Source organism: Boleophthalmus pectinirostris, unplaced genomic scaffold (assembly GCF_026225935.1).
Source record: "Boleophthalmus pectinirostris isolate CB_2022bp ecotype Guang Dong unplaced genomic scaffold, ASM2622593v1 HiC_scaffold_5, whole genome shotgun sequence".
In the NCBI taxonomy this organism is placed as follows: domain Eukaryota; kingdom Metazoa; phylum Chordata; class Actinopteri; order Gobiiformes; family Gobiidae; genus Boleophthalmus; species Boleophthalmus pectinirostris.
The window spans coordinates 3,778,073-3,801,526 of NW_026571404.1; the positions used below are offsets into that span (position 1 = coordinate 3,778,073).

General features: G+C 42.4%; 1 protein-coding gene across 1 annotated transcript in view; it reads left to right on the plus strand.

The window, feature by feature from the left end:
* The window catches only part of zgc:110045 (uncharacterized protein LOC664755 homolog), a 65,160-nt gene that overhangs the window by 26,722 nt on the left and 14,984 nt on the right, over window positions 1-23,454 (plus strand). Inside the window, exons 4-6 of the mRNA XM_055162927.1 lie at window positions 1,359-1,400; window positions 7,123-7,198; window positions 22,578-22,630. Of these exons, the coding sequence (XP_055018902.1) occupies window positions 1,359-1,400; window positions 7,123-7,198; window positions 22,578-22,630 (171 nt within the window). The remainder of the gene's footprint in view (window positions 1-1,358; window positions 1,401-7,122; window positions 7,199-22,577; window positions 22,631-23,454) is intronic.

Genomic DNA, 23,454 nt, shown 5'->3' on the forward strand with positions numbered 1-23,454 from the left:
AAATGTTCGTGACTGTGAGTTGTGCTGATTTAAGTACTTTTTACTTTTCAACTTTGTCACTTTTTAATTATGCAGAATAAACAAAGTCTGAGTTTGCTGAGGTGACCAGATTTTCAATCAGAGACTGGGACACTCCTGGTGTGGAGTGGCTGATAATGATAAAACTGTAAAACTAGTGTAATTAAGGAAAATTGTTCTGCACTCGGCCCGTGTGAGTCAAAATACTCACAAACTCACTTTTTATTTGTGTTTTGGTCGTTTTTATGCAGATTTTCTGTATTTTACCTAAACAAGTGACAATGGGGCTGGGACTAGACCAGGACTAAACCAGGACTAGACTGGGACTAAACCAGGACTAAACCGGGACTAGACCAGGACTAAACCGGGACTAGACCAGGACTAAACCGGGACTAAACCGGGACTAGACCAGGACTAAACCAGGACTAAACCGGGACTAGACTGGGACTAAACCAGGACTAAACCGGGACTAGACCAGGACTAAACCGGGACTAGACCAGGACTAAACCGGGACTAAACCGGGACTAGACCAGGACTAAACCGGGACTAGACTGGGACTAGACCAGGACTAAACCGGGACTAGACTGGGACTAGACCAGGACTAAACCGGGACTAGACTGGGACTAAACCAGGACTAAACCGGGACTAGACCAGGACTAAACCGGGACTAGACCAGGACTAAACCGGGACTAGACCAGGACTAAACCAGGACTAAACCAGGACTAGACCAGGACTAGACTGGGACTAGACCAGGACTAAACCGGGACTAGACTGGGACTAGATTGGGACTAGACTGGGACTAGACCAGGACTAAACCAGGACGAGACCGGGACTAGACCAGGACTAAACCAGAACTAAACCGGGACTAGACTGGGACTAAATCAGGACTAAACTGGGACTACACCGAGACTAGACTGGGACTAGACTGGGATTCAACCGGGACTAGACCGAGACTAGACTGGGACTAAACCGGGACTAGACTGGGACTAGACTGAGACTAAACCAGGACTAGAGCAGAACTAGAGAAAGACTGAACCAGGACTACAGCAGGACCGGACCAGGACCGGACCAGGACTAATCAGAGCTTTGTTTAGACACAATCTGACCATAAAGAACTGATTTTGTGAGATGATTTTTGCTGCTAAACACATAAATTTTCTGTAATTTTTCGTCTCTAACACATAAAATGAGATTCCGTAAACGAAGACCCCCCCCCCCCCCCCCCCCCCCCGCGCGACGACAAACCACCGATTCCCCCCGTTTCTTCTCATCACCGTTGACGTTTTGACCTGTTTTACCCGCCGTGTCTTTCTCATCACTCTCCTCTTCTTGCTCCTCAGGCCTTCGCCATCCCTGGACAATACGCGTTCGCTCACCAAGACGTAAGAGCTGTTTGACATTGACCCTTTTTTTTGACCCTCCACCCGCCCACTCCTCTCTTCTACACACCGGCCCCTGTCCTTCCTCCTTCCTCTCTCTCCTCTGTGTCTCCTCCGTCCTCTCGTAAAAACTCTACAAATGTGAACCGTGACTCACCCCGACGCCGCGACGAGGCTGAACTAACAGTAGAGCAGAAGGTGAAGGTAAAGACGTGAGTGACGAGTGAATGTGTCGATCGAGAGGCCGAGCTGCTTGACCAAAACTCTGCCGGAGGTTTGGAGTCGTTAAAGGTAATGTTATATCATTTTCGGAGCTTGAGTGTTCTCCACCGCAGCCAAAACAACTCCAGAGCTTCGGGTGCTATTGTTTTTTTTAGCGCTACTTGACCTAAATCAGTGCAAACTCTTCAGTGCATCAGCGGCGGGGTCTTTGTGCCCTCTGGTGGCCCTTTCTTTTTAAATTTAATAACAGCGCGTCGCAAAAAACACTCTTTACTAATGAGTTGGCATCGGTACTTTTCAGATTTTAGTGCTTTGATGTGAAATAACCACAAGGTGAATTCAAAAATGTTGAATCTGATCATTTTTATTAGTGACAAAACCCCAAATCTCACTGTGTTACAACAAAAATCTGCATTTTAACCATAATAATTTTACTTGCTCCCCATGTGCATTAAATATTATCGAATGTAGCAGAGGTGGGGCTGTTATTTTTTCCAGAAAATATTGTGGAGAGCCAGAACAAAATGCTTAACTCAACTCAACTTAATATTACCGTATTTTCTGGACTATAAGTCGCACCGGAGAATAAGTCCCACCAGCCAAAAAAATGCAAAAAGAAAAAAAACATACATAAGTCGCACTTTTTGGGGGAAATTTATTTTATAAAATCAGAGACCAGGAACTGACGTTTCATCTTATCATTTTATTTCTTTATGAAAAGCAGTAAATATCAGTGTTTTGATGAGCTGGTCAGACTGGTGAGACTTTATGTTATGACTAAGCGATGCAAAAGTGAGACTCGAGGTCTGTGCACCGCCAAGTAATTCACCGCCAAAACGTTAGGGGGTTAGGATATATGACCATTCTTATAGAGGCTTTGCACCGTCACGTGACCCTACAGCAACGGTACTTACGCCGCCATGACACCAGGCACACTATGTCATTGACTTCAGCAGCATCGGAGAAACATGGGCAGGTTTTGTTGTGTATTTGGTTGTTCTAGACCAGGGGTCTCAAACTCAAATTACCTGGGGGCCACATTAGATAAAGTCTGAGTGAGGCTGGGCCGCATTGAGTATTCGATAAATAGCGGTTGCACGGAAAAAAAGGAGAGAGAAAGAACAACACGCAACACACTTTCTTAATCTTTAATAACAGTTCAGAACATGAAAATGTATTCAGAACGTAAGTTTAAACTAATACGTCTACTCTTCTTCTTTTGCCTACTTCTTGCTGGTTGAAACCTGGCTACGATTCATCTTGTACAGCTGAGAGATATTTGGCTTGCAGGAGGAAGCAGATCCTCAGGATAGATTGAAGATGCTCATCAGTGAGCCTTGACCTGTATTAGGTGCTTTCACACCGACAGTATTTGGTGCGCACCAAACGATCCATTCGAACCAGAAGTGGTTAGTTCGGTTCGTTTGCGTTGGTGTGAAAGCGTCAATCGGACTCTGACCCGGACCAACTCAAGTGGACCGAGACCTCAAAAAAGAGGTGGTCTCGGTTCGCTTGAATCCGCACCAAATGACCAACTTTGGTGCGGTTCCTCTGGTGTGAACGCGAACCCGGGTCCAAACCACAGACAGCAGGTCCAAACGAACTATTCTAGATGCATCATGGGAGAAACGCGTCTCCTGCCTGTAATGACTCGCGCTGTACGACTCCAGCGCAGTAACAGATTGTTGTCCAGACGCAGCCGCGATTCATTTTCGAAATATTTTACCAACAATGGCCAATACAGAGAATGTAATACACGAAGATCAAAGCAAGTACGTGCGAACGTGTGGCTCCAGAGTGAGTCAAAAATGGGGAGTGTACTTCTGTTCAGGACCTGCACAGAGGTCCCGGTGTTCCCCGTGATCATGTAGGAACCAGCATTTGTTATTTCAGGCTTTAATTAACCAAGTAATTTTATGGCAATAGGCAATCGCCCATTCGATTGATTCACCTTTAAAAAATGTCCTGCTTTTAGCCTAGTGTGAAAAATACAGTCGGACTAGATCCAAACCAGAGTCCCGAACCAGCGGGAGCAGCTCCGGTTCTGTCCGGGCTCAGATGACGTGGAGCGGGGAGTGAAAAGCGCTTTTTCCCGGGAAGAACCAAATGCGGACACCAACTAAACTGGATTCACGTTCTGTCCGGATGCTTTTGCACCACCTCGGAACCAGCCGCGGTTCTTGAGCGCGGAGGACAGGAGCAGCGCATTCTCACTTTCCCCGCACGGAACACGGAACCAGCGCGCAGACGGCGGAACGTACCCGCTCAGACCCAGTCATTGCGCACTGGTCTTGCTCGCCACCGTCTGGAACCAGCACATGGAGGATGGAGCCTCCGGACCATCTGACCAACGCGCTTGTAGGACGACAGAAGACCAAGGACCAGACCCCAGCCCCGTCCTGAGGAGCTGTTGGCTGCTGCTGTTACCCGAACTCTGGGCTGATGCGGTGAGTTTGTACAAAGTTCTACGTTGCTGTTTTATGAGTTCATGGTGATAAGATGAGGACGCCCGCGGTATTAACAGGGAACATCAGTATTGGTTACTGGAGATATCGCTGTTCTACCGGGATACAGAGGCTCGTTAATCGGACCAGTTTTGGTTTCGTTTGCCGGTGTGAAAGCGCCACACTGGAGTGTATCTGCTTCTCGTATGTCAAACATGGATGGAAGACGCTTGTTTTTGCCTCGTACTTTTTGCTAACATGTCGCCAAGCCTCTGGAATAGATCACTGCAGTTTTGTGGTGCTTGCATATTGATGGGACAGCTGTGTTTGCCGCTGAGTGCGCGTGGATTTCGGCGACGCACAGGTGGAGCTTGGTCATCGAGTTGCCAGCAAGTTACGCACCGAGTGTTGAACAGGTAAACAGACTGTCAATGTCTTTTTATTTCTTATTAGCCCCTCCAATAAAGGTCCCATACTTATGAACAGGGGGATTCTGTCAGCGCCTCCTCTGCGCTCTGATGCTGTGGTTGTGGGAGCATAAAGTGAAGTGCGCACACGTGTACCACCATGTGTGGTTTGTTTAGGTTCTTCGGTGACGCCGTATGTGCACGTGTACTTGTATTAACAGATCCACTTAGACTCGTTGCTTCACAACTGCTGTAAGTTGAGTTTTGGGATGTAAACTGCGTTAATAATCTGTTGTGAATCTGCATGGGCACCGATTGCAGCTTCATCTGTCAGTGCGGCCCGCGGTCGGGGGGTGGGATTGTGCGTACATCTACCGCGGGCCGCACTGACATTATTCTTTGGAATCAAGTGGAGGGCCGCAAAAAATCCTTCCGCGGGCCGCAGTTGGCCCCCGGGCCGCGAGTCTGAGACCCCTGTTCTAGACGCTCTGAAAGGGATGAAACGAATCGTTTCTTCACTGTTCCAATGGAAATGACTCATCAGGATCAAACAAGGGAATTATCAAAAAAAATTACGGGAATTATGTCTAGAAACATAAACTACAAAGATATTTCCTATTGTACCATCAAGACACCTCGAAGTTTCATCAAGGTATTTGTTATTTAAAATTGATCATAGTTTATTTAATGAGAGAAGCACATTTACTGAACTAAAATGTAAAAAGAAAACATTTGCAGTGTGAGTGGCAGTAGAAACTGGATCTTCCAGCACATATAAACATGTCACTCGTCGTAGGACCATGTTTTATTTATTGTCTCGTTTATCCACAACTATGTCTTCTAGAATTAATCTCTTTTTGTGAGCGGATCTTTCTAACGTTCGCGAGGATCTTTTCATGGTCGATTCTTTCGAGGTTCGGCTCACAGACTCTTCGACTCGTGCGTCATGTTGATCACAGGAGCCCAGTGTGGGTTCGTTGAATCATAAACTAGTGCAGGTTTTCCTGGATAAATTAATGACATTTTAGTTCAGTAAATGTGCTTCTTTCATTAAATAAACTATGAAACAATTTAAATAACAAATACCTTGATGAAACTTCGTGTGTCTTGATGGGACCATTGGAAATCTCTTCGCGGTTTATGTTCTCGAGACATAATCCACGTCTTTTCCCTTGTTTGATCCTGATGAGTCATTTCCAGAGGAACAGTGAAGAAACGAATCTTTTTATCCCTTTCAGAGCTTCTAGAACAACCAAATACACAACAAAACCTGCCCATGTTTCTCAGATGACACAGTGTTGCCCGGTGTCATGGAGGTGTAATTACCGTCGCCATGGTGACACGTGACGGTGCAAAGCCTCTATACTTACGATACAGTTGGCGAACCACCTTCCCCCCGCCATTTTCTCCAGTCAACCTGAAAATTATCTAAAACCTGTGGACTTAAATACTACTGCTGCGTGTTCTCCACCATAAACCACACGCTCGAACTTCATTTGACGTGAACATTTGTGCGAGGACACGCAGAACGCCCCCGGTCTGATGTCACTGAAAAGTAGGAGTAAAAGAGCACTGAGTTCACTGTATGATGACTGTGTTCTCACCAGACCAAACCTCAGCGTGCAGAGACAGCGGTGCGAGGACTCGGCCTGTGTGAGCCTGTTTCTGTCTGGAAAAGGAAAAATCCAACTTTGTTATTGTCACTGAGTTTGTTCACATGAGCAAGAGTCTGTCAGTTCTGAGTCTGATCCCGGTTCTGTTTGTGGTGTTTACCTGCGCTCAGAGAAACCAGGAGACTCATAACTTAACTTAAGGCTCTTTAACAGGTTTCTACGACGGAGTAATAAGGGTCAGATTTAAGAAAAAATAAATAAATAAAATGATGCTGGCGCTTTGAGAATAAAGTCGTAACATTTCCACATTAAAGTCGTAATATTATGAGAATAAAGTCGAAGCCAGAAAAAGTCGCAATTTTACGAGAATAAAGTTGAAGTTAAAATAAAATCGTAATATTATGAGAATAAAGTTATAATATTACAAGAATGAAGTCGTAATAAAATCAAAGTCAAAGTGAAAAATGCGGCAGAAGAAGAACCTTGTTTTTTAATATAAAACTAAAAATAAGAAAACGAAAAAAACAATTTTCTTCATTATTTGCGATTCCGGACTGAACCAGGACTGAACCAGGACTAAACAGGACTAAACGAGGGACCAGACCGGGACTGAGACCAGGATCGAGACCAGGAACAGGACCAGGACTGAGACTGGGACTGAGACCGGGACCAGACCAGGACCAAACCGTGATACCGGGACCAGACCGGGACTGAGACTGGGACTAGACCAGGACTGAAAACGGTTTAGTCCTGGTTTAGTCCTGATTCAATCCTGGTTCAGTCCTGGCAGTCCGTACGCGGCGCAATAGTCCCGCAGCGCATTTTAAACCATTTTTAGACCAGGACTAAACCAGGACTAAACCATTTTCAAAAAACCTGATCAGAACCAGGAGACTCGAGCGCCTGTGAACTCACTCACTGACCCGTGTCCTGTCTGTGTTTGTCGTCTGTAGTTCTTTCTCGTTCTTTCTTTTTCTCTTTCCTTTCTGAAATAATCCTGTTTTGATTGGTTAGCTCTAACGTCCTTCCTACCCTGCAGTTCACCAAGCTTCAGCAGTTGGCCTTGCAGCACCTCCCCCTCCCCCCCCTTGGGCAGAGTCACCCCACCTTCCCCGGTACGTACCCACCACGCTCCCGGGACGCCCTCTGCTCCTCATCGTCACCTTCATCACCACCTTCATCACCACCTTCATCATCACAGTCACAGCCCCGACCCCCAAAAAATGAAAAAAAAAAAAACAAAAAAAAACAAAAAACAAGGCGTCAAGCTGTATGGTTAAATATGCCAAAAGAAAAAAAAACAAGGCTATTTAAAAAAAAAAAAAAAAGAAAGAAAAAAAAAAAACAAAGGCGACAAGTTGTATGGTTAAATATGCAAAAAAAATATATAATAATTAATTTTTAAAAAATGTAAGGAAAAAAAAAACAAGGCTATTTAAAAAAAAAAAAAAAAAAGAAAAAAAAAAAAATATACAAGGCAACAAGGTGTATGGTTAAATATGCTCCAAAAAATCAAACAAACAAAAAAAAAAAAAAAAAAAACAAAAAGCAACAAGATGTATGGTTAAATATGCTTAAAAAAATAATAATAACAAAAAATTTAAAAATACAAGGCGACAAGGTTTATGGTTAAATATGCACCAAAAAAAAAAAAAAAAAGGTGATAAGTTGTATGGTTAAATATGCTCAAAAAAATAAATAAATCAAATTTAAAAAAAACAAGGCGACAAGTTGTATGGTTAAATATGCTCAAAAAAAAATAAAATAAAATAAAATAAATAAATAAACAAGGTAACAAGATGTATGGTTAAATATGCTAAAAAAAATAAAATACACTTAAAAAAATTAAAAAAGGTGACAAGTTGTATGGTTAAATATGCTCCAAAAAAAAAAAAAAAAGGCAAAAAAAAGAAAAAATTTGATTTCAGAAAATGAGTCTTAGTTTGAAAAAAAAAAATAAAAATCAACAATATCAAAATGGAACAAGAAAAAGTTCTGACGTCGTGTTTCTCCCGTCACTAAAAACACAAATATTAGTTTCAGTGAAAAAAAAAAAAAAAAAATCGAATCAATAAATTATTAAATGAACAATTAAAACAAATCAATAATTCACAACTGAGCCACAACAGGGTTAATATTCTGAGTTAATATTCTTGAATTTAATGAAGATCTTTAATCATGAATGGATCTGTCACTCTTCAGATGATCACCTTCTCTCACTCCTTCTTTCACTCGCTCGTCTCTCTCTCTGTTCTCTTATCCTTCCTTATCCTTTCTTTTTGTTTTTCTCTCGCTCTGTCCATCAACTCCTCTGTTTCTCTCATCTCATTCTCTCTTTTTTGTCTCCCTCCTTCCCTCCCTCTTCTCTCTCTCTTTCCCTTCCTATGTGTCTGTCTCACTCTCTCTTTCTCTTTCTGTCTCCCACTCTCCCTTTTTTCTTTCTTTCTTTGTCTTCCTCTGTCTCGCTCGCCCTCTCTGTCTCGCTCTTTTTCTCTCTCTATCTCACACTCTCTGTCTTTCTCTCTTCCTCTCTCTCTCTCTCCTCTCTTTCTCTCTCTCTCTGTCTCACGCTCTCTCTTTCTTCCTCTCTCCCTGTTTTTCTCTCCTCTCTCTTCTTTCTCTCTCTCTTTCCCTTTCTCTCTGTCTCCCTCTTTCTCTCTCCTCTGCCTCCCTCTCTGTGTCTCTCCCTCCCCTCCTTCTCCCTTCATCCCTTCACAGCCTCTCAGCTCTCCCTCTCTCCCTTCCTCCCTTCCTCCCTCTCTTCACAGGCTCTCAGCTAAGTCTCAGCTCTCTTTCTCTCTCTCTTTCTCCCTCCCTCTCTCCCTCCTTCTCCCTCCCTCTATTCACAGCTTATTAGCTCTCTCCCTCTCTCTCCCTCCTTCTCTTTCTCCCTTTCTCTCTCCCTCCCTCCTTCCCTCCCTCTCTTCACAATCTCTCAGTTCTCTCTCCCTCTCTCTCTCTTTCTCCCTCCCTCTCGCTCTCTTTCCCTCTTCTCTCCCTCCCTCTCTTCCTCTCTCCCTTCCCTCTCTTCCTGTCCCTCCCTCTCTCTCTCTCCCTCCTTCTCTTTCTCCCTCCCTCCCTCTCTTCATAGTCTCTCAGTTCTCTCCCCCTCCCTCTCTTTTTCTCCCTCCCACTCTCCTTCCCTTTTTCCCTCTCTCTCCCTCTTTCTCTCTCTCTTTCCGTCCCTCTGTGTCTGTCTCACTCTCTCTCTTTCTCCCTTTCTTTCCCCTCTCTCTCCCTCTCCCTCTCTTTCTCCCTCTCTCTCTCTCTCTTTCCTTCTCTTCACAGTCTCTCCGTTGTGTCGGAGGTGGTGGGACATGACGAGTCGAGACGTGTTTTCATCGCTCCTTTTCTCTCACTCTTTTATTCTACAAAAAAAAAAGAAAAACAAAAGCACCAAAGTTTCATAGAATTACAACCTCAAAAACACAATAACTCACATAAGTTTGAGAGAACATCCCAATTATTCTCCATGACAACTTTCAGAGACAACAACTAGCATGCTAACGTGCACTTGTCTGTTGGACAGTAAAGTGTTTTATAATTAGACGCAGACAGTAAACAGAGGATTTATTTTGATCTCAAGAGATTCTGCTGAGACAATAAACCTGGGCTGGGAAAATAGTTTCAGAGTGATAAAAAAAAAAAAAAAAACAAAAAAAAACATTAATTGTTATTTAAAAACTCAAAACTTACTTCAGGCAAAAATAAATAAATAAATATTTGGACACAGTAGCTCACTTATCACTCAGTCTCCTCACTTGTAAATAATTCATATGATCTAATGTAAAATGTCTGGTTAAATATGCTAAAAAAACAATTTAAAAAAAAAAGAAAGAAAAAAAAAAAACAAGGTGACAAAAGTTGTATGGTTAAATATGCTTAAAAAAAAAAAAAAAAAAAAAACAAGGTGACAAAAGTTGTATGGTTAAATATGCTAAAAAAAAAAAAAAAAAAAAAGAAAGAAAAAAAAAAAGGTGACAAAAGTTGTATGGTTAAATATGCTTTAAAAAAAACAAAAAAACAAATATGCTCAAAAAAAAGAAAGAAAAAAAGATAAACCTCTAGCTGTCATTTTCCAAATAGGAAGTGAGCACGGACACGCTTCTGGCTCCATCGACTTTGGCTCCAATTTACTTCACGCTTGAAAAATGATGACCTCTCTCTCTGTAACTGCTGTCAGACTCTTCATTTTGGGCTTAAAATGTTCATATTAACCCACTTTACGTGATCCTCATGCTTTTATTTTGCTAATTTTGTTGTTAATATGGAATTGGCTTCAAATTCACACCTATAACTGCAAGGCTCAATGAGCTTCATTTGACTGGAGCCAGATGCTGCGGGTGTCAACACGCTCACTTAGTCCAGTTCTTTATACAGTCTATGTACTGAAACCCATGAATAGAATCAGATGAATGCCTGTTCAAACCAAACCACACTCCACTGAATTTGCACCCTCATGTCTTAAAAATGTGAAAAACAGAACAAATTCATTTCAATATCAAATTGATCTTATTGTCTTATTTAAAGCTAATCAGATAATACTAATTTCTATAAATTTCTTCAAACAGATGTTTCAAAATTAGTTTAAAAAAATGGTTATGGATGAGTTTGGCGAATTTAAATTATATAATTCAGGGAAAATAATCCAAGTCCAAACATATGGGGCGATGTTTACTCTGGAGAACCTCAGGGGTCGTTCCCTGGTCCTTTGTTATTCTTTACACAAACACACAAGCCTCAGAACAATGAAAATATATCCAGTCCAGTCCAACTTTCTTTGTATAGCACATTTTATAAACAAAACAGTTTCCAAAGTGCTTCACACAGAAAAAAAATAAAAAATAAAAAATCTGCAGAATTATGTTTCAACCATAAGGAAACTAATAGAATAAATTAAATAATAATAATAAAATCAATAAATAAAATAAAATAAAATCAATACATAAAAGTAGTATGAAAAAAAAATAGATAAAAACAATAAGTAAATAAATAAAATAAAAGACATGACTCACGCGGTGTTAAAAGTCAGAGAATAATATCATTAAAGACGGTTATATAAGACGGATGACCTGAGAGCTCCGTGTTAAACTGTTGAATTACACAAACGTCTCTACAGTTCGACTTTCTCAAAAATAAAATCGAGCCTATTTAAAACGAAAAACTGCCGCGTGCGTTTCATTTCCCTCAGCCCGACCTCTGACCCCTCACTCCCACGCAAACGTTTACGCTCTCAAGGCCAATTTTACAATAAAGTCTGTGACTCGCCCGGCGGTTTACATCAAACACAAATAATCATCGACGAAACGAAATCCAGACGCTTCAAAAAAGTGAAGTCGCACGAAGAAAAGTAGAGTTAAAAGGCTTTTCTGAGTTATAACGTATTTGTTTTGATGAATTAAATGTCCACTACCAGTGTTGGGGAGTAACAGATTACATGTACCAGAGTTCAGAGTAATCAGAGTACAAATGATGAGTAACTGTATTCAGTTACAGTTACTGTTTCAGTGAGTGGTAATTGGATTACAGTTACTTTGTTGAAATAAATGGATTACACAGAGGGATTTAACTGTTTTCACATTTTGGGCTAAACCAGGATTAAACCAGGTCTAAACTTGACCTAAAACCGGGTCTAAACCAGATCTAAACCAGGACTAAAACCAGGTCTAAAACCAGGACTGAACCAGGACTTAACCAGGACTAAACCAGGTCTAAAACCAGGTCTAAAACCAGGTCTAAAACAGGTCTAAAACCAGGTCTAAACCAGGACTAAAACCAGGTCTAAACCAGGTCTAAACCAGGACTAAACCAGGTCTAAACCAGGTCTAAACCAGGACTGAACCAGGTCTAAAACCAGGTCTAAAACAGGTCTAAAACCAGGTCTAAACCAGGTCTAAACCAGGACTAAACCAGGTCTAAAACCAGGTCTAAACCAGGATTAAACTAGGACTAAAACCAGGTCTAAACCAGGTCTAAAACCAGGTCTAAAACCAGGACTGAACCAGGACTAAACCAGGACTGAACAAGGGCTGAGTACTGGGACGGGCCTGGAGGTTCGCCCACGTAGACTGTAGTGTGATCAAAACTGAGACCAGGACCAGACCAGGACTGAGACTGGGACCAGACCAGGACTGAGACTGGGACCAGACCAGGACTGAGACCAAGACTGAGACCAGGACCATACCAGAACTAAGACCAAGACTGAGACCGGGCCCAGACCGGAACTGGGCCCAGACCGGGACTGAGACCAGGACTAAGACTGGGACCAGACCGGGACTGAGACCAAGAATGAGACTGGGACCAGACCACAGACTAGACCAGACTCAGGACTGGAAGACCAGGACCAGACCAGACCAGACCAGACCAGACTCAGAGACCAGACCAGACCAGACCAGGGACTGAGACCAGACAGACGGGACCAGACCAGGACCAGACTCAGACCAGACCCAGACTGAGACCGAGACCAGACCAGGACCAGAACAGGACTGAGACCAGGACTGAGACTGGTTTAGACCTGGTTTAGTCCATATTTCCATTATTCATTTAAACACAAAATCGAAAACCGAAAAAAAACAAAAAAACAAATCATTATCTGTTCATTTTGATTTTATTTTGAAAAACAAATGAACACCCAGGACCCTCCAGCACCATGTCCGTTATTTGTTTTCCGCTGCTCGTTACGTAAGGACTTTTCCCGCGTTCAGGACATCTAATATTTTTTTGTTTTAAATTGCAAATCGCCATGGCAACGGCCCCATCAAATCCCGACAAGCACAAACGGTCGGGTCCGCGTTGGGGTCAGATCGAGCCGGTGGTGGTGGGACTGAAATAAATAAAGCTCTTTGCTGCGGGAGGAGACAGACGGTCGTGTTTGACATCAGAGGTCCGGCGGCTGAAGGCGCTTTTCGGTTTATGTTTAGAAAATGGCCGCTGCGGTTCAGAAGCCCGGAGCCGGAGCGGAGGGAGGCGACGCCGGGTTTAGGAGAGGAGACGGCCTGCTTCTTTTTTTTTCTTTTTTTTCTTTTTTTTTATGCACGAAAATGAACCGAATGAACCGAAAACGCAACTCAGGACAGTGAAATAACCCGAATCAACCCAAAACGGTGACTACATTTACACAGACACAAATATTATATAACAAAAAGAAACTGGTTTACGTTTGTGTTGCGATTCTTTAAAGGTTGTATAGAGGATTTTTTAAGGGAAAAAACATACAGCGACACTCCTTTTTCAGATGTTGTGCCTGCGTGACACCACCTTCCTCCTCCACAGCTCCTCAGTAGAAACATCTCCTCCCGCCTCTTTACTCTAGAAATCACGCTTGTTTACAGCCAGTGCGCGTTCAGAATTACTGTTGAAGTGACCTGTCTGGAAATAATTTAGCGACCGACGCGTCATTTTTTAGACCTTTCGTCTGCTTCGTTCGCGTCGTCGCTGGAAGGAATCTCCAAGAATCACCTCAGTTTGGCTTCGCTCCTTTTCCCCTTCTCTTCTTCTTTCAGCGACCTCAAAAACGGACTTTCTTTTGCGGCGAACCGGTCGCGGATTCTCGTCCGACATCGCGAAAAACTGTGCGAATTGCGAGGAAGATACAGTTAGAAAACGCCTCTAAGAACCGCTCCATAAACTACATAATCCCCGCGCGCCGGCGAGTCAGTTACACTAGAAACGTAGGAAGTTTGACTGACAACCTAACAGCCAATAGAAAATGAGGTAGCCTGGTTATCTATTGGCTGATGTTTATCTGGCCTCAACACGTCCACAGTTGATCGATTTTCATTATTTTTTTTTTTTTGGTCATCATAATTACAAAGCTGCTGCATCTCTGTAATGGTATTTTAAACTTTCACTGACAAATTGAAATAAAAAAAAAATCCTCCATACAACCTTTAAGCCTCGGGTCGACTGTATTATTATTTTTTATCTTTTAAGACTTAAAAATTTAGCTCGACAGTGACTGCCCACCCCCCGGAAGAAAATATCTTATTCATTTAACTGCAAGAGCTGTACTTTTATTTCAAAACGGCTTTAAAACTTTACAAACCTCCAAATTATTAAAGCATTTTGCCGCATCTTGTTTCGTAAATGTGCTTTTTGGACTTAAAACAACCTCATTATGGATATTAGTGAACACGAAGCTGGTTAGAGCGCGTAGATTTAGAACGGTAGATCTCGCTTTGACTTTGATTTTAAATGAATGAACTTTAATCGGGGACAAGGCGACATAAATTACAATTAAAGTAGCCTATCGTATTTTGATTTTTGTGTCATTGAATTGGTCTATTTTCAAACTTTTTTCACATACAAACCGCACCGGACAATAAGGCGCATTAAACGAAACACAACAGTTCGATAAGTCAGTCAAACTTTATTTAACACGTTCACAATAACTCTCATCTTTGTTCAATTGTAACGTGTAAAAAAAAATACTGTATACTGTGTGTATTCACAATAAGTCATAATTGTTCAAACAGTTGGGTGATTCTCCCGCATCCCTCTCATCATCAAAACTGTAATGTGTTATTTATGACTTATTACTGTCATTTCAAAGTATTAAGTAAAATATTACATTACTATTGCAGCACTTTTAAGTTACTCTCACCAAAATAACTGCAAAGATGCTGAGCTTCCTCACAACCATGAGGGATGACAGTGCGCTGCACCCACACGTTCATTTCTACGGACGTTGTTGCCACCGACCCCGAAAAACGCCACGGCCAAAAACCTCGTCCTTCTCCTCCTCAATCTCCTCCTTAAAACAAATAATCTGTTCATGTTCTGGCTCCGGTACGAGAGGAACTTTAAAATCTCCAGGTGCTCGATGCTGCGTCCATGTTTAGGCGACTTCTGTAAACACAGAGACGCTCGCTGCGGTTGACGTCGTCGTGTCTCCAGTGTCACATGTGGGACAGTTTAATGTTCACACTGGAGTCACATACAAGTCACATTTAACTGGAAATGTGAACGACCTCGAAAAAACATCGGATTTCACAAAAAAATCCAAACTGAGCCTTAAGCCCTGCAGTCTGAACATAAACTTAGAATTTCTTTCACGTCATTTGACAAGTTGACAGAAGTTTTTTTTCTGAACATGTAAAAAGAATTACTGTTGAAGTTTCCTGTCTAGAAGTAATTCAGCGACCGACGCGTCAGTTTTTAGACCCTTCGTCTGCTTCGGTCGCGCCATCGCTGGACGAGATCTCCAAGAATCACCTCAGTTTTGGTCTTCGCTCCTTTTCCTCTTCTCTTCTTCTTTCAGCGAAAACTGACTTTCTTTTGCGGCGAACCGGTCGTGGATTCTCGTCCGCCGTCGCGACAAACTTTGTGCGAAATGCGAGGAAGCGACAGTTTGAAAAAGCCTCTAAGAACCGCAGCGTAAACCACGTAATCCCCGCGCTCCGACGAGTCAGTTACACTAGGGAGTTTGATTGACAACCTAACAGCCAATAGAAAATGAGGGAGCCTCGTTTTCTATTGGCTGATGTTTATCTGGCCTCACTACGTCCACAGTTGATAGATTTTTGTTCTTTTTTTTTTTTTTTGGTCATCATAATTACAAAGCTGCTGCGTCTCTGTAATGGTATTTTAATCTTTCACTGACAGTTTGAAACAAAAAAAAATCCTCCATACAACCTTTAAGGACTTCAAGTTTCATAGTCAATAGTCATTTTTTTAGTTCTTTGTTATTTAAAGGTCTTATATTGACGCTGAAAGTGAATTTCTTTCACGTCATTTGACAATTGACAGAAGTTTTTTTTCTGAACATGTAAAAGTCAAACTGCCATAATTGAGTCGCCGAAAAATAAAACGTATCAGCAGGAGCATGTGATAACTTTCTCGGGCGTCCTGTATTTTCTCCAAATATTGCAATGAAACGCATTTACAACGAATGTCAGGAGAACTGACTCGGATTTATCAGTTACCGACATAAGACCCGTGTTTTTGAGCTACAACTCAAGATTTTCTGCGTGAAAATAGTGCAGTGGACGCGCCGCTTTAAATAGTTTTTAGAGCAACTATAATTTTAGAGTAACTATAATTAAAAACAAAACAAAACAAATGAAAAAAACAAATGTTATGACGCCTTGGGAAAACGATAAAACGAACATAATTTAAGCTGAAATTTAAAAACCTTCATATAAAGACAAAACACTGACAGAAACACTGACCCCTTGTTCTCATTCTCCCCCAGACAAAACCAATCAAACTCCGAACAGCTCCATTCTTCCATTCTTCCCGTTTCTCCAAAATAAACCTGATGCCTCGCCCCTTCACCTTCTGATTGGTCTAACACGTGGGCCCTGACCTCTGACCCCCCTCACACACTCCACTAACAAACAAAGATCTGTACACGGGACTGATCATGTGTCGTGTTGTGTTTGTTGTGTTGTTTTGTGTTGTGTTTGTCGTTAGTTACGTGAGATTCTGTTTTAAGGTTAAGTAGACGAGTAGATGCCAACTCAAGCTCCAAAAAGGTCGTTAAAAAGAACTTGAATCTGTGTGTCGTCTGTTCATTTGTTTTTCAAAATAAAACCAGAAGTAAGAAAATGAAAAAACAACAATTTCCTTCATGATTTGTCTCCAAAACCAAAATGAAAAAACAGATAATGATTCGTTTTTTCAGTTTTTCAGTTTGTGTTTAAATGAAAAATGGACGTTTCCCGTTTACATAAACTGTGATGCCGAACTGAACCAGGACTAAACCAGGACTGAACCAGGGGAGGACTGAACCAGGACTGAACCAGGAACCAGGACTGAACCAGGACTGAACCAGGACTCAGGACTGAACAGGACTAAACCAGGACTGAACCAGGACTGAACCAGGACTAAACCAGGACTGAACCAGGACTAGGAAACCAGGACTGAACCAGGACTGAACCAGGACTGAACCAGGACTGACTGAACCAGGACTGAACCAGGACTGAACCAGGACTGAACCAGGACTAAACCAGGACTAAACCAGGACTAAACAGGACTGAACCAGGACTAAACCAGGACTGAACCAGGACTAAACCAGGACTAAACCAGGACTGAACCAGGACTAAACCAGGACTAAAACCAGGACTAAAACCAGGACTAAAACAGGACTGAAACCAGGACTGGACTAAACCAGGACTAAACCAGGACTAAACCAGGACTAGGACTAAACAGGACTAAAACAGGACTGAACCAGGACTAAACCAGGACTGACTGAACCAGGACTGAACCAGGACTAAACCAGGACTAAAACAGGACTAAAACAGGACTAGGAAACCAGGACTGAACCAGGACTAAACCAGGACTAAAACAGGACTAAAAAACAGGACTGAACCAGGACTAAACCAGGACTGAACCAGGACTAAACCAGGACTAAACCAGGACTAAACAGGACTGACTAGGAAACCAGGACTAAACCAGGACTAAACCAGGACTGAAAACCAGGACTAAACCAGGACTAAAACAGGACTGAACCAGGACTAAAACCAGGACTAAACCAGGACTAAACCAGGACTGAACCAGGACTAAACCAGGACTAAAACAGGACTAAACCAGGACTAAAACAGGACTGAAACCAGGACTGAACCAGGACTAAACCAGGACTGAACCAGGACTGAACCAGGACTAAACCAGGACTGAACCAGGACTGAACCAGGACTAAAACAGGACTGAACCAGGACTAACCAGGACTGAACCAGGACTTAAACCAGGACTAAACCAGGACTAAAACAGGACTAAAACAGGACTGAACCAGGACTGAACCAGGACTAAACCGTTTTCAGTCCCGTTTTCAGTCCTGGTCTCAGTTCCGGTCTGGTCCCGCGCTGGTTTTTGTCTCAGTCCTGGTCTGGTCCCGGTCTCAATCCTGGTCTCAGTCCTGGTCTCAATCCTGGTCTGGTCCCAGTCTCAATCCCGGTCTGGTCCCAATCTCAATCCCGGTCTGGTCCTGGTCTCAATCCTGGTTTGGTTCCAATCTCAGTCAAGGTCTGGTCCCACTCTGGTCCCAGTCTGGTCCCGGTCTCAGTCCCGGTCTCAATGACTGGTCTGGTCCTGGTCTCAGTCATGGTCTGGTCTAAATCTGGTCCCGGTCTCAGTCCTTGTGTGGTCCCTGCCTAAGCCCTGGTCTCAGTCCCAGTCTGGTCCTGGACCTGGTTCAGTCCTGGTTCAGTTTAAGTCACGGAAACGTTATCCGTTTTATCAATTTTTCATTTAAACACAAATTCGAAAAATGAAAATTATCTCATTATCTGTTTTTTTTATTTTGGTTTTGGAGACAAATAATGAAGAAAATAGTTTTTTTTTTTTTCATTTTCTTATTTTTGGTTTTATTTTGAAAAACAAATGACACACAGATTATCACATAGACCATTTTTCTGTTCATTGATATTATAAAAATCAGGATTGAACACAAAACCAGGCACAAACAATTCTCAGTTTTATAATTTCGAAGCTGAGGTTAATTGGGGACAGAATTACTGGCCGGAGTCTTGTCTCGGCTCTCATTAAATAATCATTCTTTTTCCATTTGGGTATATCAAAGTCGAGACGAACGAGAGCCAAAAACCACCAAACATTTGTGGCTTTTTTGGCTCTGATTTCAGAACCACAAATTTCTGCAGAAAACTAAACGTAGTTACCGTGATTACACCGTATTAAAGAGTTTGGGTTGGCATATTTAGACTTAAAGGTTGTATAGAGGATTTTTTTAAAGGAAGAGAAATACAGCGACAGTCCTTGTGCGCGTTCAGAATCACTGTTGAAGTTTCCTGTCTAGAAGTAATTCAGCGACCGACGCGTCAGTTTTTAGACCCTTCGTCTGCTTCGGTCGCGCCATCGCTGGACGAGATCTCCAAGAATCACCTCAGTTTGGCTTTGCTCCTTTTTCCTCTTCTCTTCTTCTTTCAGCGACCTCAAAAACGACTTTCTTTTGCGGCGAAGACGGTCGTGGATTCTCGTCCGCCGTCGCGACAAACTTTTGTGAGAAATGCGAGGAAGCGACAGTTCGAAAAAGCCTCTAAGAACCGCTGCGTAAACCACGTAATCCCCGCGCTCCGACGAGTCAGTTATACTAGGGAGTTTGATTGACAACCTAACAGCCAATAGAAAATGAGGGAGCCTCGTTTTCTATTGGCTGATGTTTATCTGGCCTCAACACGTCCACAGTTGATAGATTTTTGTTCTTTTTTTTTTTTTTTGGTCATCATAATTACAAAGCTGCTGCGTCTCTGTAATGGTATTTTAATCTTTCACTGACAGTTTGAAACAAAAAAAAAATCCTCCATACAACCTTTAAGGACTTCAAGTTTCATAGTCAATAGTCATTTTTTTAGTTCTTTGTTATTTAAAGGTCTTATATTGACGCTGAAAGTGACTCTTGTGAGCTTTAAGTCGTGTTCTAGTGTCGTTTCCTGCTCCAAAACAGAGCTGGAGTCGTGTTTTGTTTCATTCACACGTGTTTGAGTTGAGTGAGGAGCTCGGAGTAGAGCCGCTGCTCCTCCGCGTCGAGAGGAGCAGCTGAGGGCAAACGCCTCGGGGGGAGCTGGAGGAAGTGTCCGGGGTGAAGGAAGTCTGGGAGTCCCTGATTAGACTTCTGCCCCCACGACCAGGTCCCGGAAGAGAAAGAAAATGGATGGATGTTTGAGTAAATCTTTATTATCAGTCTGTCTTCATCTCCAAAGATCAAAATACTCGATTCCACCTTGTGATGTCATGAAGTGGTAGTTTTCAAGTTAAAAGCTCCCCCCAAAAAACAACTGATAATATATATATAGTTTTTAATATTGTATTTTCATTTTTTTTTTTTTTTTTTTTTAAAGTACATTCATGAACAATTTTTACAACAGAAAATAATTTCCAACTTCATGCAGGCGACTTTTAACATCACTGAACATCAGACTAAAACCAGGACTAAACCAGGTCTAAACCAGGTCTAAACCAGGACTAAACCAGGACTAAACCAGGTCTAAACCAGGACTAAACCAGGACTAAACCAGGACTAAACCAGGTCTAAACCAGGACTAAACCAGGACTAAACCAGGTCTAAACCAGGACTAAACCAGGTCTAAACCAGGTCTAAACCAGGACTAAACTAAACCAGGACCAGGTCTAAACCAGGTCTAAACCAGGACTAAACCAGGTCTAAACCAGGTCTAAACCAGGTCTAAACCAGGACAGGTCTAAACCAGGTCTAAACCAGGTCTAAACCAGGACTAAACCAGGTCTAAACCAGGACTAAACCAGGACTAAACCAGGACTAAACCAGGTCTAAACCAGGTCTAAACCAGGACTAAACCAGGTCTAAACCAGGTCTAAACCAGGACTAAACCAGGTCTAAACCAGGACTAAACCAGGACTAAACCAGGACTAAACCAGGTCTAAACCAGGTCTAAACCAGGACTAAACCAGGTCTAAACCAGGACTAAACCAGGACTAAACCAGGTCTAAACCAGGTCTAAACCAGGTCTAAACCAGGACTAAACCAGGTCTAAACCAGGACTAAAACCAGGTCTAAACCAGGAAACCAGGTCTAAACCAGTACTAAACCAGGTCTAAACCAGGTCTAAACCAGGACTAAAACAGGTCTAAACCAGGACTAAACCAGGACTAAAACAGGACTAAAACCAGGACTAAACCAGGACTAAAACAGGACTAAACCAGGACTAAACCAGGGACTAAACCAGGACTAAACCAGGTCTAAACCAGGTCTAAAACAGGACTAAACCAGGACTAAACCAGGTCTAAACCAGGAAACCAGGATCTAAACCAGGTCTAAACCAGGACTAAACCAGGTCTAAACCAGGACTAAAACCAGGTCTAAAAGCCTGGACTAAACCAAGACTAAACCAGGACTAAACCAGGACTAAGCCAGGTCTAAACCAGGTCTAAACCAGGACTAAACCAGGTCTAAACCAGGACTAAAACAGGACTAAACCAGGTCTAAGACAGGTCTAAGCCAGGTCTAAACCAAGACTAAACCAGGACTAAACCAGGACTAAACCAGGTCTAAACCAGGTCTAAACCAGGACTAAACCACTTAGAAAGACTTGAAAGAGAGAGAGAACCCAGAGCCCGTGGTCTGCACAGTGCAGTCGTGCAACAGATGTGCTTCGCTCCGTGCGGTGCAGAGCTCTGTGTCCGTCCTTTCACCCGCGTAGACCGTCGGGTGACCACCCTTTTGGGCCCGTCCCGACATTCAGTCCTGGTTCAGTTCTGGTTTAGTCCTGTTTTAGTCTGTGTGTGTTGCGCCTCCCAGTGGCTCTTCTCACCGATGAAAAACCGCTGATCTAAATGATTTTAGTGAAGGTGGAGCACTTCCTGTATTACCACATGACATCACAAGGTGGAACAGAGTGTTTTCAGTTTGAGAGAAGAAGAACTCAGCCTAAATCTGCAGGTTTGTGATGTTAAACATGTGAATGAAACAAAACACAACTCCAGGTCTGTTTTTGATGAGGAAACATTATAACATAGATCAGAAAATAGCCTCATATCGGCCCTTTAAATCTGTGTGTCATTTGTTCATTCGTTTTTCAAAATAAAACCAAAAATAAGAAAATGAAAAAAAAAAAAAAAAAAAACTTTTTTTTTTCATTATTTGTCTCCAAAACCAAAATGAAAAAACAGATAATGATTTGTTTTTTTCAGTTTTCAATTTTGTGTTTAAATGAAAAATGGAAAAAACGGATAAAGGGTTTTTCCTGTTTATGTGACTTAAACTGAGATGCTGGACTAAACCAGGACTAAAACAGGACTGAACGATTTTCAGTCCTTGTCTGGTCCCGGTCTCAGTCCTGGTCCTTTTCCCGGTGTCAGTCCTGGTCCTGGACTCAGTTTTGGTCTGGTTCTGATTTGGTCCCGGACCAGAGACTGGGACCAGACTGGAACTGAGACCAGGACTGAAAATGGTTAAGTACTGGTTTAATCCTGGTTCAGTCCTGGTTTAGTCCAGCATCACAGTTTAAGTCACGGAAACTGAGACCGAGACTGAGACTGGGACCCGACCGGGACTGAGACCAGGACTGAGGCCGGGACTAAGGCCGAGGCTGAAGCCGGGACAAGACCAGGACCAGACCGTGATTGAGACCGGGACCAAACCGGGACCAGACCAGGACTGAAAATGGTTTAGTCCTGATTCAGTCCTGGTTTAGTTCGGCGTCGCAGTTAAGTCGGAAACGGGAAACGGTCGTTATCATTTTTTTCCATTTTTCATTTAAACACAAAACTGAAAAAATAAAACATTATCAGTTTTTTCATTTTGGTTTTTGAGACAAACAATTGAGAAAATAGTCGTTTTTTTTTTTGTTTTCTTAGTTTTGGTTTTATATTGAAAAACGAATGAACGAATGACACATGGATTCCTTCAGTGGAGAGTCAGTGAAGTGGTGCAGGAGTCTGGTGTTTTTGTGAAAGTGTCAGACGTCCATCGCACTTCTTTGCCTTTAGCGTTATTGCTGCTGGTCTCGTTGTTGTTGTTGTCGCTCATGTTGTTGACGCAGCGTCTCGTGTCCCGCTTCACAGGCCTGGATGCGTCCGCCTCCACCAGTTCACAGGAGCTGTCCATCCCCAACGATGTAAGTCTCACCAAGTCTGCTCCTCTTCATCTGCTCCTCTTCATCTGCACTTCCTGATGAGAAGAAAAGAACCTCATTACTTTAGTCTCGCAAGTCTTCAAAAGGATCGAGAAAGGATAGAAGCGTGAAATGAATGAGCCGTGGCGTGTTGCAGTTCGATTTTCTGGGACCAAAATGACATGGAGTGGATTCTCACATTTTTAGTCACATTTTTATATAAAGTGTTTCCACCTTTAACTCACGATTTACAACAAAAGAACCACACATTCATTCACAGACACTAGAGATGAGGTGATCTGAGTGTCTTGCCCAAGGACACAATGAAAGTATCCGCCTGTGGGAGCTGGAATCGCACCGCCGATCTGCAGATCAGTCGACACTCTTTGACCAACAATCTACAAACAGTATTAACGATGAACTAAGTCATTTTTCCGTAGGGTCTGACACCTTCTTGGCTCCATGACGATGAAACTGGAATATTTCCAGCTCCTACAGATGAACGACGAGACACTTAACAAACCAGTTTTGTGAATTATCCATAAAGTTGGATCTTTCGAACACACCCATGATCTTTTTAATCAATTCTTAAGATTCCTGGCCTTGTCAAATATTATACACGTGTAATTTTATTTAGAGCATTCAACAATTGGTAACACTTTATAATAACTACACCTTATTTAGCCTTAATAAAGCATGAACAAAGACTTAATTAATAATGATTCACGCTTAGTAACTACTTAATTACTACCTGAATTAGCACTTAACTTGCACTTAATTCACCTGTGCTGTAAATAGTTACTCAATACTTCTTAATTACTCATGAA